This window comes from Rhincodon typus, chromosome 6 (genome assembly GCF_021869965.1).
Source record: "Rhincodon typus isolate 14 chromosome 6, sRhiTyp1.1, whole genome shotgun sequence".
NCBI classification, from domain to species: Eukaryota; Metazoa; Chordata; class Chondrichthyes; order Orectolobiformes; family Rhincodontidae; genus Rhincodon; species Rhincodon typus.
In genome coordinates, this window is record NC_063337.1 from 44,502,319 (window position 1) to 44,516,507 (window position 14,189).

Consider the following 14,189-nt stretch of genomic DNA (forward strand, 5'->3'; position numbering starts at 1 on the left):
TTGAAAGAAAAGTACAACTTCTGAAAAAGGTGTATGAAAGAACAGTCTGGTACCAGCACAGATAGCAAGACATAGTTACGTTGGAATTATATGTATTTTCTTTTATATTTTTTATTATAGTGTATAAAACAATGCATTATTAATGTTGTCATACCTATAATGTATAACAAAATGGTCAAGCAACAAATAATTTAGTAGGAGGGGTGACGGAGTTGCTAAATAAAATCAAATTAACTATATATCAATTACAAAAAGACTAAGTAAAATGTAGAGATAGTAAGAACTGTCAATGCTGGAGTTAGAGATAACACAGTGTGGAGCTCGAGGAACACAGCAGGCAGGCAGCATCAATGGAGCAGGAAAGCTGACGTTTCAGGTCGGGGTTCTGAAGAAGGGTCCCGACCCAAAACGTCAGCTTTCCTGCTCCGCTGATGCTGCCTGGCGTGCTGTGTTTCTCCAGCTTCTCACTGTTATGTCTAAGTAAAATCTTAAAACAACAAAGAAAATAAGAAAAAGACTATTGTTTATAAAATAAGGTTAAAATTCATGGAATATTGAAATAAACTGGGGGAGCTGGAAACAAATATTCCACAGGAACATTTCAACCTCACGTAATGGATATCCTGCAACAAATGGACAACGAAGAAAATGAACATTTTGTGGTGAAGTATATTTGAAGAGTCATAGAATCATACAGCATGGAAACAGACCCTTGGGTCCAACTAGTCCATGCCAACCATGTCCCCAAAACTAAACTAGTCCCACTTGCCCGCATTTGGCCCATATCCCTCCAAATCCTTCCTATTCGTGTACTTATACAAATGTCTTTTAAATGTTGTAACTGTACCTGCATCCACCACTTCCTCTGTTCATTCCACACACGACCGACTCTCTGTGTAAAAAAACTGCCCCTCAAGTCGTTTTTAAAATCTAAAGGGGTGATCTGTACCTGTCCATACAAAGTGACCCATACCTGCTTACACCAAAGCAGCCCATGTCAGACAAGGATTAAAACAAAATGAAACAGCCTGCTCTAACATTTATGTGAAACATAATGGTACCTTTGAACAAGACTACTCCAAGGTCAGCAAAAAAGCCTTATCACCAACCATCTGAGACAGCTTGGATAAGAGAATGCCTAAGAACAGACAAGTGATTAATTCCAGCCTCATTAATGAATAGGATGCATAGAAAGATCTAGACATTACAATGTCTGGTAAACGCCATAAGATCATGGGAACGTGGGGCTGTCCATAGGAATGCCCATAATTGATTAGTTGTCCCACAGGATTGGATGTATGGATTAAGGGGGAAGGACAGTGACTACTCTGTCTTTGATTATCGTAACAGAAAATGTATAAAATGCTGTACTTCACTGTAAAGAGTAGAATGTGTCATTGATCTCTCTTCCGATCTGAGCCAAAGATTAAGGAAAAATTGCTTTCTCACATCGAGGCCAGATTCAGGGAAGATCCTTTGGCCCTCCCCCTGCATTAACCAGCTTCTGTTTGAATAAATATCTTCCACTTGCCTGAATCCTGCTTGCCTTCTGAGTCTTTGTCCCCGATCAGGGGGTAAGATCCTACAAAATCTTTCTTCTCTCACCTTAAAAACATGCCCCCAGCTTTGAACTCACTCGACCTTAGGAAAAAGACCATTGCTATACAAGCCATCTATGCCGCTCATAATTTTATAAACCTCTGTAAGGTAACCCCCAACCTCCTACATTCCAATGAAAAAAGTCTCAGCCTATCCAGCCTACTTTTAGAACTCAAACCTTCCAATTCCGGTAACATCCTGGTGATTTTTTTCTGAACGCTCTCCAGTTTAATAATATCCTTCCCATAACAGGTTGATCAGAACTGCACACAGTATTCCAGAAGAGGCCTCAGCAACATCCTGTAGAATCTCAAAATGACATCCCAAAATGGAAACGATAAGCAAGAGTTGGAATGTAATATTAGTCAAAAAAAAGGAAACACAGGCTTAAGGGAAGTTTGAAGTCGACAGGAATGCAAGTCCATAAAACTGGAGGTCAGGTTAACTTTTAAAAGAAGGCTTGTTGCTTCAGTGGAAGCATATAACAGACCTCCAAATAACAGGAAAGAAATGGAAGAGGAATTCTGAAGACAGCTCTCAGAGAAGAGTGCTATATGAAAAACAAATTTATTGCCCTGGAACATTATCTACTTGTCAACTGGGACAAAAAGAGGTAAATACAGAAGAAGGAATAGAATTCCTAAACTATGTACAGTATGCAAGCAGGACCTCACAGGCAATGGTGTTGCAAAATCTGGTAATGAATACAAATATCTGAGCTAAGTTTGGCCAAGCATAATATGATAAGATCCAACAAGAAAAGGGACAAAAAGAGGTTAGGGACCAACAACTGAAGATGATCTATAGTGTACAAGAACAGTTATGAAAAGCTCAAGGAGAATGAAACATGTAAAACAAGTTAATAGATTAAAAAATGTTAAGACAGAGAGCGAGGGAAAAAGTTGCCAAATATATCAACAGCAATAGTACAGAATTCTAAAGCATATCAGTGAGACAACTATTAAAAACAGGAGCATCCTCCTCAATTAACAATCAGAACTCGACAGAGATATTTAGTTAACATCTTGAATTGGTCTTTATCAAAGATGAATACCAGAGAGGAGGTAAATCCAAAAGTGATTGACAGTTTACAAAGTACTGTAATCATAACAGAGTATTGTGTGCAGTATTGGCTCCAAACTATAAGAATATTGAGACTTTAAAGAGGATACAACTGGATATACTAGGATGATTTGAAGAGAATGCAAATTCAAAAACAGAACAAAACTGAGCATGCCTTTGATAGAATAACACAAACAATGGGGTATAAACATGTTTATAACTATAAAGCACAGCATAGGGCAGACAGAAATAGACTGAATGAAGAATCTAGATTGAAGGTCTATTGATTAGGAGTAAATGTCACAGATGTAGATTAAAGAACAAGAGAAACTTCTTTATACGGATTATATTATGCACAATATAAAAACGAGGTATTTGGGCAAAGTAATCAATGCAAAAAATTTATACTCAACCTAAGCCTCCTCCCAGCTTCGTCATCCAAATCTATCATCCTCACTTTCTATTCCTTCTCCATCATATGTTTGGCTAGCTTTCCCTTAAATGCATTCCATTCACTTCAAACATACTCTTTATTAACAACTTCTAAACTTGCACTGCTCTTCAATTACAGTTTCTTAGGAATTCTCTATTGAATTTCTTGATATTTTGATGAAAAGACTCATAACAGAACTATTTTACCTGTTGGGGATTATCTTGTACCTCTACAATAGAGACTTTCAGTTTGCTCGCGACCTTCTGCTCTGAGGGGGCTATTGAACGTTCATACTGGGCTACAGCAGCTTTCCACAGTGGCTGTAAAATGCAATTACATCATGTTATAAATATATATAAAAACAAGATTGTGTTTATTCAAAGTAAGACGCAAATTATAACAAACCTCAGTGTAAGGATTATATTGAACAGGATTCAGTCCAGCAAAAGACTCAAAAACCTGGGCATTGTGAAGTAATTGCTGTTCTCCAGCTGGTAAGAGTCGCATAAGTTTTTCATGGATAGTTCTATTGGTCTGAATCTGCAAAACAATTAAAGAGAATTATTTGCTGAGAAATTAACTTGCATGAGATTTATTGATTTGACTTTTGTAAGCTTCTTCAAACTTGAATGCAAACCAGTGTACACAAGAATATATGTACTAGTCTAATTAGTCTGTGTTGGCATTTATCTTCTACATGAACAAACATTCCTAATCACATTTCTGCGCTCTGTTTTGATACCACTTTAACCTTTTCTTTTTTCATCCACCTAATCTAGCACTGAAAATTGAGAGAATTTTTTTCTCAAATGTAACCCTAGAAATAAATTCAACAATCTCACATATAGGGAAAACGTCAACAACTAAACTGAAGAATAAATGTCCCAATACAAAAGAATACAAAGGTGCACTGAAGAGATATTTGAACAGGGCAGATAAATGTAGTTTGGGCTATTAGTTTACAAGCAATATGAACTGTTGAGGATTGTTTGGGCTGAATGTCCAGTTTCTATGTTGTGATATGAGAATTTCTAACAATTCACTTAAAATTTTGCATGAATCTATGTAAAAACAATATTCTAAAAAGCTGAAACACAACATTTGAAACTGAGAAATTTAACCAAACTATAAATTTATGACAAAAATTTTAGCACAACTTCTGTCATAAATCCATTCCAGGTGAGTGAATTATTGTTGATGCTTTGCCCCTTGACCACCAGGCTCAGAACAAATGAACACCTCTTTTGCGATGATGCAACATCAATAATCTCCTCTCCTGACAATAAGGATACACGAACACCCACTAGCCACCAAAAGATACAACCAATTCTCACTGGTCTCAATACACACGGACAGAGAAGGATACGAATTTGACTAGGACAACACATCCGAAATAATACAAGCCAAACAGAGACATGCCAGGGAATTCCTGGAGGCCTGGCATTCCAACTGGAACTCCATCAACAAACACATTGAACTAGACCCGATATACAAGCCACTGAAAAACAGAACCGGAAGGGATGCCAACCACCCCTGCAAACCAAGGCATACAAATAACAAGTGGGGCAGAATACCAACGCTTCACCAGAGGCGCACTGACGACACTACCTAGCATGGTGACAAAATGTCAGCAATCAAACACACCGGTTTGGCAAACAAGTCTACAACCTCACCCACAACCTGAGCTACAAATCTCTCAAAAACTTTAAACTCTCCTCTCCATTTCATAAGCTAGTTTACTCCTACTTTATAGTTTCCTTTTTATAAAAATGCATGGACAGTAAGGAATAAATAGCAGAATTTTTTCTACATTCTATTCCCTCTAAACACAGAGTGAATAGCATGATAGCCACCATGAAACTTGGCTGTAAAATGGTCGCAATTGGGAACTAAATAAGGCAGGTTATAAATCCTACTGCAAATATCAGAAAAATAATCAAGGGTGAAGATAAGCTTTAGTGATTATGAATCAAATCACTTCCAGGTTAAGAGTTTCATGTTTTTTAAAAGACATGCAGGTGCTAAAGACTTTAAACATAAAATTAATAAACATGAAAGGATTTAAGATTGGAGTGAAGTTGCATACAAGACACTTTACCATACCCCTGAAATCAACGTTTATCTAAAATGCAGAGATTAGACAAGATATGTAAAAGGGAGAGTGGTTTTAACTGTAATTTCAACTTGCACATAGTTTGGGGAAAGCAGAACATCAGGTGCAATAAAATGCATTCACTAGAATTCTCTGCAATTGTCTGTGCCAGAATCAACAAGGAGACATGCCATCTGGGATACAACAATGAGTAATGAGCCAGATTCAGTTAACAGCCTAAGAGAGGGTGAAAATTTATCCAATAGCAATCTATGGCAAACGGGCAAATCTGTTAAATTGGTTAAAAAAAAGGACAAATTAATGGGATATACATCAAATAGGAAATAATGTGATTTCAGCCCAGTTTACACCCCCCAGGGATGAAGAGCTCTACCTGCAATACCTGCCCTCTACCACCCCAAAAAATTTGGGTTGAATACAGAGGGCAGAAACAAATAAAACTAAACAAATTGCATGCAAAAATTAAAATCAGCTCCAGGAAAATCAGTGCAGGCAATTGCATAGTGGTACTGTCATGAACTAGTAACCCACCAGACGGAGTGCCTGGCATTGACTAAGGTACCAGAAATGACAACAGCAAAATCAGCTTCATCAATCCTGCAAAGTCCACCTTACCAATATCTAAGGGTTAGTGCAAAAATTGGTTGAGCCATTCCACAGCCTCACATCACTGGTAGGGAAAATATATGAAGAAAATTCTGAAGGAGAGAATTAATTGCCACTTGGAGAGAAAAGGTTTGCTCAGTGATAGTTAGCATGGCTTTGTCAGAGTGAGGTTATGCCTAACAAATTTGATTGTTCTTTTTTAAGGAGGTGACTAGGTGTGCAGGTGAGGGTAGTGCAGTTGATATCATTGATATAGATTTCAGCAAGAATGATAAAGAATGTAAAAGCACATGGGATCTAAGAAAACCTATCAAGTTATATCCAAGATTGACTTAGAGGTAGAAGAAAGAGAATGGTGATAGAAGGCTGTTTTTCTGACTGGAGGCTGGTGTCCAGTGGTGCACCACGGGGACCAGAGCTAGGTCCCTTATTCATCGTGATACATATAAACAATGTGGTTGGGAACATGGGAGGGATGACAGTAAGCTTGTGGATGACACAAAGATTGGTTGGGTGGTTGACAGTGTGGAAGAAGCTCTGAGGTTACAGGAGGATCTGAGGTTACAGGAGGATATAGACACTAATTGGTCAGATGGGCAAATTAGTAGCAGATGGAATTTAACCCTGTTAAATGTGAGGTGACACACTTTGAAAGAAGTAAGAAGACAAGGGAGTGCCCAATGAATGGCAGGGCACTAGGAAGCTCAGAGGAATCTACAGATCTCTGAAGGCAGCAGGACAGGTTAGTAGGGTAGTTAAGAAGGCATACAGGACAATTTCCCTTGTCAGTTGTGGCAATATTATAAGAGCAGAGAGGTTCTGTTGGAGTTGTACAGAACTTTGATTAAGCCTCAACTGAAGTACGGTGTGCAGTTCTGGTTACCACACTATAGGCGGGATGTGATTGCACTGGACAGGGTGTAGAAGGGATTCACCAAGATGCTCCCAAGGATGGAGCATTTTAGCTATGAAGAGAGGCTGGTTAAGCTTGGGTTGTCTTCATTAGAGACAAAAAAAATGGCTGAGTTGGGGGCATTTCACTGAGATGTAAAAGATTATGAGGGGCATGCACAGGGTGGATAGAAAGTTATTCCCCTTAGTTGAAGAGTACATAACGAGGGGGCATAATTTTAAGGTGAAAGGCAGGAGGTTTAGAGGGGATTTAAGGAAATTGTTTTTCCCAGAGGGTGGTGGCAATCTGAAATGTTATCACATAACATCGCTTCATCAGAGGCTCTACTGTTGATGTCACCTAGCATGGTGACGAAACTTCTGAACAAAAACAAGCCAGCTCAGTGAGCAAGTCAACAACTTCGTCCACAACCCGAGTTACAGATCTTTGCCAATACTTTAAAGAACTTGAAATGTTATAATATTCAATTTTTCAGAGCTCTTCATTTTTTGTTTACTTGAAATGTAACATTCACGACCAGGGTCTAAGTGCCAGAAAGTGGATCCAGTATAGATTTTGAGTGTTTTTTTCAGTGCAGACTGTACTGTAGTCTTCTGTATGGGCAGTTCTGTTTGTTGATGATTGCCCAATGTTCAACACCATTATTGGCTCCACGGGTACTGAAGCAGTCTAAATCCAAATGCAGCAAGACTTGGACAATGTCTTGACTTGGGCTAACAAGTGGCAAGTAACATTTGTACCACACAAGTGCCAGCAGTGACCATTTTCAATAACAGAGCATTTAACCATTAACCCTTGACATTCAACAGCATTATCATAACTGAACCCCCAGTATTAACATCCTGGGGGTTATCATTGACTAGAAGTTTAAATGGACTAGCCAATGAATACAGTGGCTACAAGAGCAGGACAGAGGCTAGGATTTCTACAGTGAATAACTTACATCCTGATTCCTCAAAGTCTGTCCACCATCTACAAGGCACAACTCAGGAGTGTGATGCAATATTCTCCACTTCCACGAATGACTGATATCAAAATCAACGCAAAAATGTTTACAATTATATTTGGGAAAAGATGGTGGTCATAGACAAGATGGAATTCGTGAAAACTAAGATAGGTGATAGTATCAATTGAAATAATGAAATGGAGGACTTGTTAAATAATTACTTTGCATCATTATTTACAGTTACAGGAAGACACTAGAATGTGTGCGGGAATACTAATAACAAATCAGGATTGGGGCTCATCAAAATTGATGAAACCAAGTTAGCAGTGATGATGAAACAACACTAAAACGTGACAAATTGCCAAAACAGATGGTTTTCACGCAGAATTTTAAAGCAAGTTATTAAGATTCTGGGTCAAAACATTGTACACACCCCAACTATAATCTCTCAAAGCTCTCAGTTTAAAAGCCATTTCTTTATATTGGCAAATAACGACTTGTGCAATTTAAGGAAAGTGACAGACGGAAACCAGGAAATTATAACAAAGTTAAAACTGTGGTAGAAATTTGGATCTCTCTTCTGCAAACAGAAATTAGTGCTTGATCAATTATTAATTTTTAAATCAGGTATTGAGAGATATGACGTAAAGGCAGGATTAACGTCTTGGGGACAGGAATATCATTAACCAGAAGCTGAATTCGACCAGCTGTACAAATACTGTGGCTACAAGACAGGTGCAGCTGGTGTATAGCCACACCATCATCTGCAAGTTCCTTTCTAAGCCATTCACGTTTAGATTTAGAACTATATCACTATTCCTACATTGTCACTGGACCAAAATCCTCAAACTCCCTTCCTTACACCCACAGTGCTGTTACCACACCTTGTGGATTACAGTAGATTAGGAAGGTAGCTCCCCACCACCTTCTCAAGAGCAACTGGGAATGGGTAATAAATGCTAATCAGCAACACTCACATCCCATAAATAAATAAAAAATAATGTAGAATTAGACATGAAATCATATGTTAAAAGTATATGTTCAAAATGCTGCAACTCGTTTTGAATTTTAAACAATCATAACTTCAATATGGAACAGATAAAGAAATACATACCTTATAGCAACCTGAAGAAAACATTCCATCATTTATCTGAGTACTGCATCGTGACTGCTAGTTTAAGTCTTAAGTGTGTAGTAGTTTTCTTATAAATTGCAATGTTTAAAGTAAAATCATACAATTTTCAAAATCATCAAGAAAATCATTTATCATACTGTACCTCTTCAAGACGTTTTGCAAGGTTAGCCAATGATTCTGGATAATATTTCTCACTTTTCCACTGGTGAGGAGTATATCGTCGCCAGAGATGTCCTGTCAGATGATCACAGGCTGCCACCCACTGTTCACAGATGGTGATTCCAGATCTGAGGCTCTCTTTCACAGTGTGGAAAGGATCCCCCCATAAATTTAACTGCATTAGAGTTTTCTGTACAAATCTACCCAAGGCATTTCCTAGAGAAAATAAATTAGAAGGAATTAAAGTTTTGTTTTATAAACGTTATTATTTTCAAACATCAGTAACAAATTCATAACCCACTATAACAACCTAATATCCAAATTGCTTAACATCAAAACTTTGTGTAGCAGTTAGATGGCAGGATAGCTGGAAGGATGTCACATATCCTCAAGCTACCATAAATATGCAACACATGGGAGCACTAATCACTGATACATTGCAGAGATAATGTTGAACACTTTGACCCTGACTTGGAAATCAAATATAAAATTGACTAAACGTAATGTAGGAGCAATTACATCATTTAGACTCTAAATGTAAGCTTGCTTTCCCTCCATGAATGCTGCCTGACCCGCTGTGATCTCCAGCATTTTTTGTTTTCAGTCTCAAATTGACTAAGTTCCAATGGAGCAACAAGATATAGGGCTTACACCTTGTAATAAATACTCATTAAGTTTTGCCACATCACCAATTTAATTTTTGGACATGCAGAACAGAAGCTGGGATCTTCTTGCTCAGGAAGAGGCAAACAATTGCAAACCTAACACATTCCAGACTGTTTTCAAGCATTGACTATGATGACATTCCCACATTTTATGCACTTTTTAACCAGACAATCCACAAGAGCATTAGAAAATGTACTCTTGCAGGGAATCAGAAACATTTATTCGCCTAACAGTAATGCACATCATTGTAACTCAGTTTAGTTACTCACAGAAATGGCTGGGAATTTGTTACTTTGACAAATTATATCATTAAATTCAGAATAAAAATGATAATGTAGAAACATTCATCATTTAAAGTTTTCCTAGGACGTATAGAGAAAAATATTTTCAATACAGATATGCACAAATACATTTTCATGGCATCAAAATTCTGCCAACTTTTAGGGTATATAACCAATCATATCTAAGCAGTATTTCATTAACATATTAAAGTAGCCTTTGAGATCATATTCCTGAGTATTTAAATAGAAATGCATATTCGGGACAAAGTGAGAGATTATTTAATAAGCAAATAAATTGTAAAGTGTACAGTGAATTTTGTCATTTGGTAACAATCCCCTCTCTGAGACACAAAGAACCGGGTTCAAGTCCCAGTCCAAGGTTTAAGCCCAAATATCACAGCTCATATTCCAGTCCAGTACTGAGGGAGTACTGGCATTGTTGGAGGCACTTTTTATTTTAAATGAGACATTAAACCAAAGCCATATCTGCTTTGTTCATGGATATAAAAGATCCCACAGCACTATTTCAAAGAAGAGCAGTGACCTGGTCACAATTTATTCCTTAATGAGCATTACAAATAATTAGTTCCGAAGAAGAATCATACTGGATGGCAAAACATTAACTCTGTTTTTCTCACCACAGATGCTGCCAGACCTACTGAGTCTCTCCAGCATTTACTCTGTTTATTTCAGTCTTCCAGCATCCACAGTATTTTGCTTTTATTCACAAACAACATATTGTGTTGTTACCACATTTCTAGTGTAGGAACTTGTTATGCACAAATTGGACACCACAATTTGTGTGTTATAAGTGACTTGAGCTTAAAAGTACTTTTTTCGCTGTAACGTGCTTTGAAAAGTTTGATATTCTTGAAAGGGACGATAGAAAAAGGGTCCCGACCCGAAATGTCAGTTTTCCTGCTCCTCTGATGCTGCCTGGCCTGCTGTGCTCCTCCAGCTCCACACTGTGTTGTCTCATAGAAATCTACGTCCTTTTTTGTTAGCTCTGAGACACTTGGAGAACATTTAGATATGCCCCATTAAAAAAAATGGACAGTCCAAACTTGGATAAGGTCTGTATGTGCCTGTACCAATGGTTATCTATTCTTTCAAGGACAATACCTATGACATCCAGCAGATGGTGCATTCGTGACTCTGGGTAAAAATCATGCTCAGTTTGTCTCCATACATCATCCAAAGTATCACGAGTGGTCTCAACCAAATCCACAACATCAGCTAAAGAAAGAGCATCCAAATTGTTGTACTGCTAATAAAGCAAAAAAGAGAGAAATAAAGTTAAAAGAAATCACTTATTTATACTATGCTGAACTGGCCTCAAACTTTAAGCGGCACTTCCACAGCATAATCCAGATGGATCTAGAGAAGTGTGCAGCAAAACAGAAGAAACACTTGCGTGAAGTCAATAAAAGCACCAAACTAGATATATACATCACATTTGAGAATTGAAAAGATTTTTTAAAGTCAGATGAAAAGCAATTCCAAAACAAAACCTGATCAGCATTTGGCCAAAAGCCACGTGCTCTAAAACAAGTTATTTCCTCAACTAGAGATAATACGAACTGCAGATGCTGGAGTCAGTGTGGAGTTGGAGGAACACAGCAGGAAAATTGACACTTCGGGTCAGGATCCCCAAGCCTGAAATGTCAACTTTCCTGCTCCTCCAATGCTGCCTGGCCTGCTGTGTTCCTTCACCTCCACACTGTGTTATCTATTTCCTCAACTAGCTCAGTTTGGTAATTAAACTTTCAATATATAAGTTTCAAGAGGGACCATTTTGGGAACAGTGATCATAATTTATTAAGTTCTGCAATAGTTATGAATAAGGATAAAACTGGTCCTCGGGTGAATGTGCTAAATTGGGGGAAGGCTACTTACAACATTGTTTAGCAGGAACTGGAGAAATTAGATTGGCTGTAGCTGTTTGGGCAAATCCACATCTGATATGTGGGAATCTTTTAAATGCCAGTTGATGAGAGTTCAGGATTAGCATGTTCCTGTGAGAATGAAAGATAAGGATGGCAAAATTTTGGAACCCTTAATGACAAGAGATATTGTCAGATTAGTCAAAAATTAAAAGGAAGCATATGTATGGTTTAGTAAACTGAAATCAGATAAGGCCCATGAGGTATATAAAGGAAGCAGAAAAGAACTGAAACAAGGAATTAGGAGCGTGAAAAGGGGCCATGTAATGTCCTTGCCAATAGGCTTAAAGAGAATCCCAAGTCATTTTATATATATACTAGGAGCAAGAGTGTAGCTAGGCAAAGAGTGAGTCCACTCATGGACAAAGGAGGGTATTTATGCATGGGGCCAGAGTAAGTAGGTGAGATCCTTAATGAGTACTTTCCTTTGGTATTCGCCAAGGAGAAGGACATGGATGATGGTAAGATTAGGATGAGTTTATTGATATTCTAGGGAATGGCAATATTAAGAAGGAGGTGGTGTTGGGTATCTTGAAAAACATTAGGGTAAGTAAGTCTCCAAGGCCTGATGGGATCTATCCCAGGATACTGACAGAGGCAAAGGAGGAGATTGCTGGGGCCTTGACAGAGATCTTTGTAACTTCTTTTACCACAGGTGAGGTCCCAGAGGACTGGAGAATAGCCAATGTTGTTCCTTTGTTTAGGAAGGTTAACAGGGAAAATCCAGGAAATTATAGGTTGGGGAGCCTTATATCAGTGGTCGGGAATTTATTGGAGAAGTTTCTTAGGGACAGGATTTACTCACATTTGGAAAAGAATGGACTTATTAGGGATGATCAGCATGGCTCTGTGCTGCAGAGGTCTTCTCTCACAAATTTGATTGAGTTTTTGAGAAAGTGACAGGGGTTACTGATGAGAGCAGGGCAGTGGATGTTGTCCACATGGACTTTACTAAAGCATTTGACAAGGTCCCTCATGGTAGGCTGGTCCAGAAGATTAAGTCACATGAGATCCATGCTGAATTGGTAAGCTGGACCTAAAATTGGTTTCGTCTAGAAGACTGAGAGTATGTGGAGGGGTGATTTTTTTTTTGACTAAAGTTCTGTGATCAATGCTGTTCCACAAGGACCGGTGCTGGGACCTCCATTGTCTGCAATTTATATAAACGATTTGGATGAAAATGAAGGTGGTCTGATTAGTAAGTTTGCAGATGACATAAAAATTGGTGGTATTGTGGATAGTGAGGAAAGTTGTCAAAGGATACAGCAGGATATAGATCAGTTGGAATGTTTGACAAGAAAAAGGAAGATGGAGCATTATTAGACTTTGGTTCAGCCATACTTAGAATATTGCATTCATTTCTGGTTGCCACATCAGAGAAAGGATGTAGAGGCTTTGAAGAGGATGCAGAAATGGCTCACTAGGATGCTGCCTGGATTAGAGTGTATGAGCTATAAGGAGAGGCTAGAAAAACTTGAATTGTTTTTTCTGGAGCAGCAGAGGCTGAGGGGAGACTTGATAGAAGTCTATAAAATTATGAGATGCATACATTCTGACCGTCAACTCTATCTTTTTCCCAGAGTTGAAGTGTCTAAAACTAGGGGGCATCCATTAAGGTGAGAGAAAGTAAATTCAAAGGAGATGTGAGGGACAAGTTTTTTTTACACAGCATGTAGTTGGAGTCTGGAATGAGCTGCCAGGGGTGATGATGGAGGCAGATACAATAGGGGCATTTAAGGGACTTTTAGATAAGCACATGAATATGCAAAGAATGGAGCAATACGGAACAAGGGCAGGCAGAAGGAATTAGTTTAATTTGGCATCGTGTTCGGTACAACATCATGGGCCAAAGGGCCTGTGAAATTGTTCTTTTTTTTATTCTATGTTCTAAGGAGTTTAATGCAGTCAAGTGTTAGGTCATGCATATTGGCAGGTCAAAAGCAAAATGAGAGTATACAGGAAATGACAGGACCCTTAGAAGCATTGATATACAGAGATCTTTGGGTGAAAGTCCATAACTCCCTGAAAGTGGCAGCACAAGTAAATAAGGTGGTAAAGAAGGCATGCAGCATGCTTGCCTTCATTGGTCGGGTAAAGTATTAAAGTGGTAAGTCATGTTGCAGCTGTATAAAACTTCAGGCTACATTTTGAGTATTGTGTGCAATTCTGGTCACCACACTATAGGTACGATGTGGAGCCTTTGGAAAGGGTGCAAACAAGGTTTACCAGGATGTTGTCTGCAGTGGAGTAAATTAGCTATCAGGAGAGATTGGATAAACTTGGATTGTTTCGCTAAAGGGTCGGAGGCTGAACTATATAATATTATGAAGCAC

General features: G+C 38.4%; 1 protein-coding gene across 3 annotated transcripts in view; it reads right to left on the minus strand.

Annotated features, from left to right (window-relative positions):
* The window catches only part of LOC109928522 (cytoplasmic dynein 2 heavy chain 1), a 534,366-nt gene that overhangs the window by 491,555 nt on the left and 28,622 nt on the right, over nt 1-14,189 (minus strand). For all 3 annotated transcript variants that reach the window (XM_048597671.1, XM_048597673.1, XM_048597672.1), the window contains exons 6-9: nt 11,036-11,180; nt 8,950-9,182; nt 3,500-3,634; nt 3,301-3,414 (exon numbers count right to left, since the gene is read on the minus strand). In XM_048597671.1, the coding sequence (XP_048453628.1) occupies nt 3,301-3,414; nt 3,500-3,634; nt 8,950-9,182; nt 11,036-11,180 (627 nt within the window). The remainder of the gene's footprint in view (nt 1-3,300; nt 3,415-3,499; nt 3,635-8,949; nt 9,183-11,035; nt 11,181-14,189) is intronic.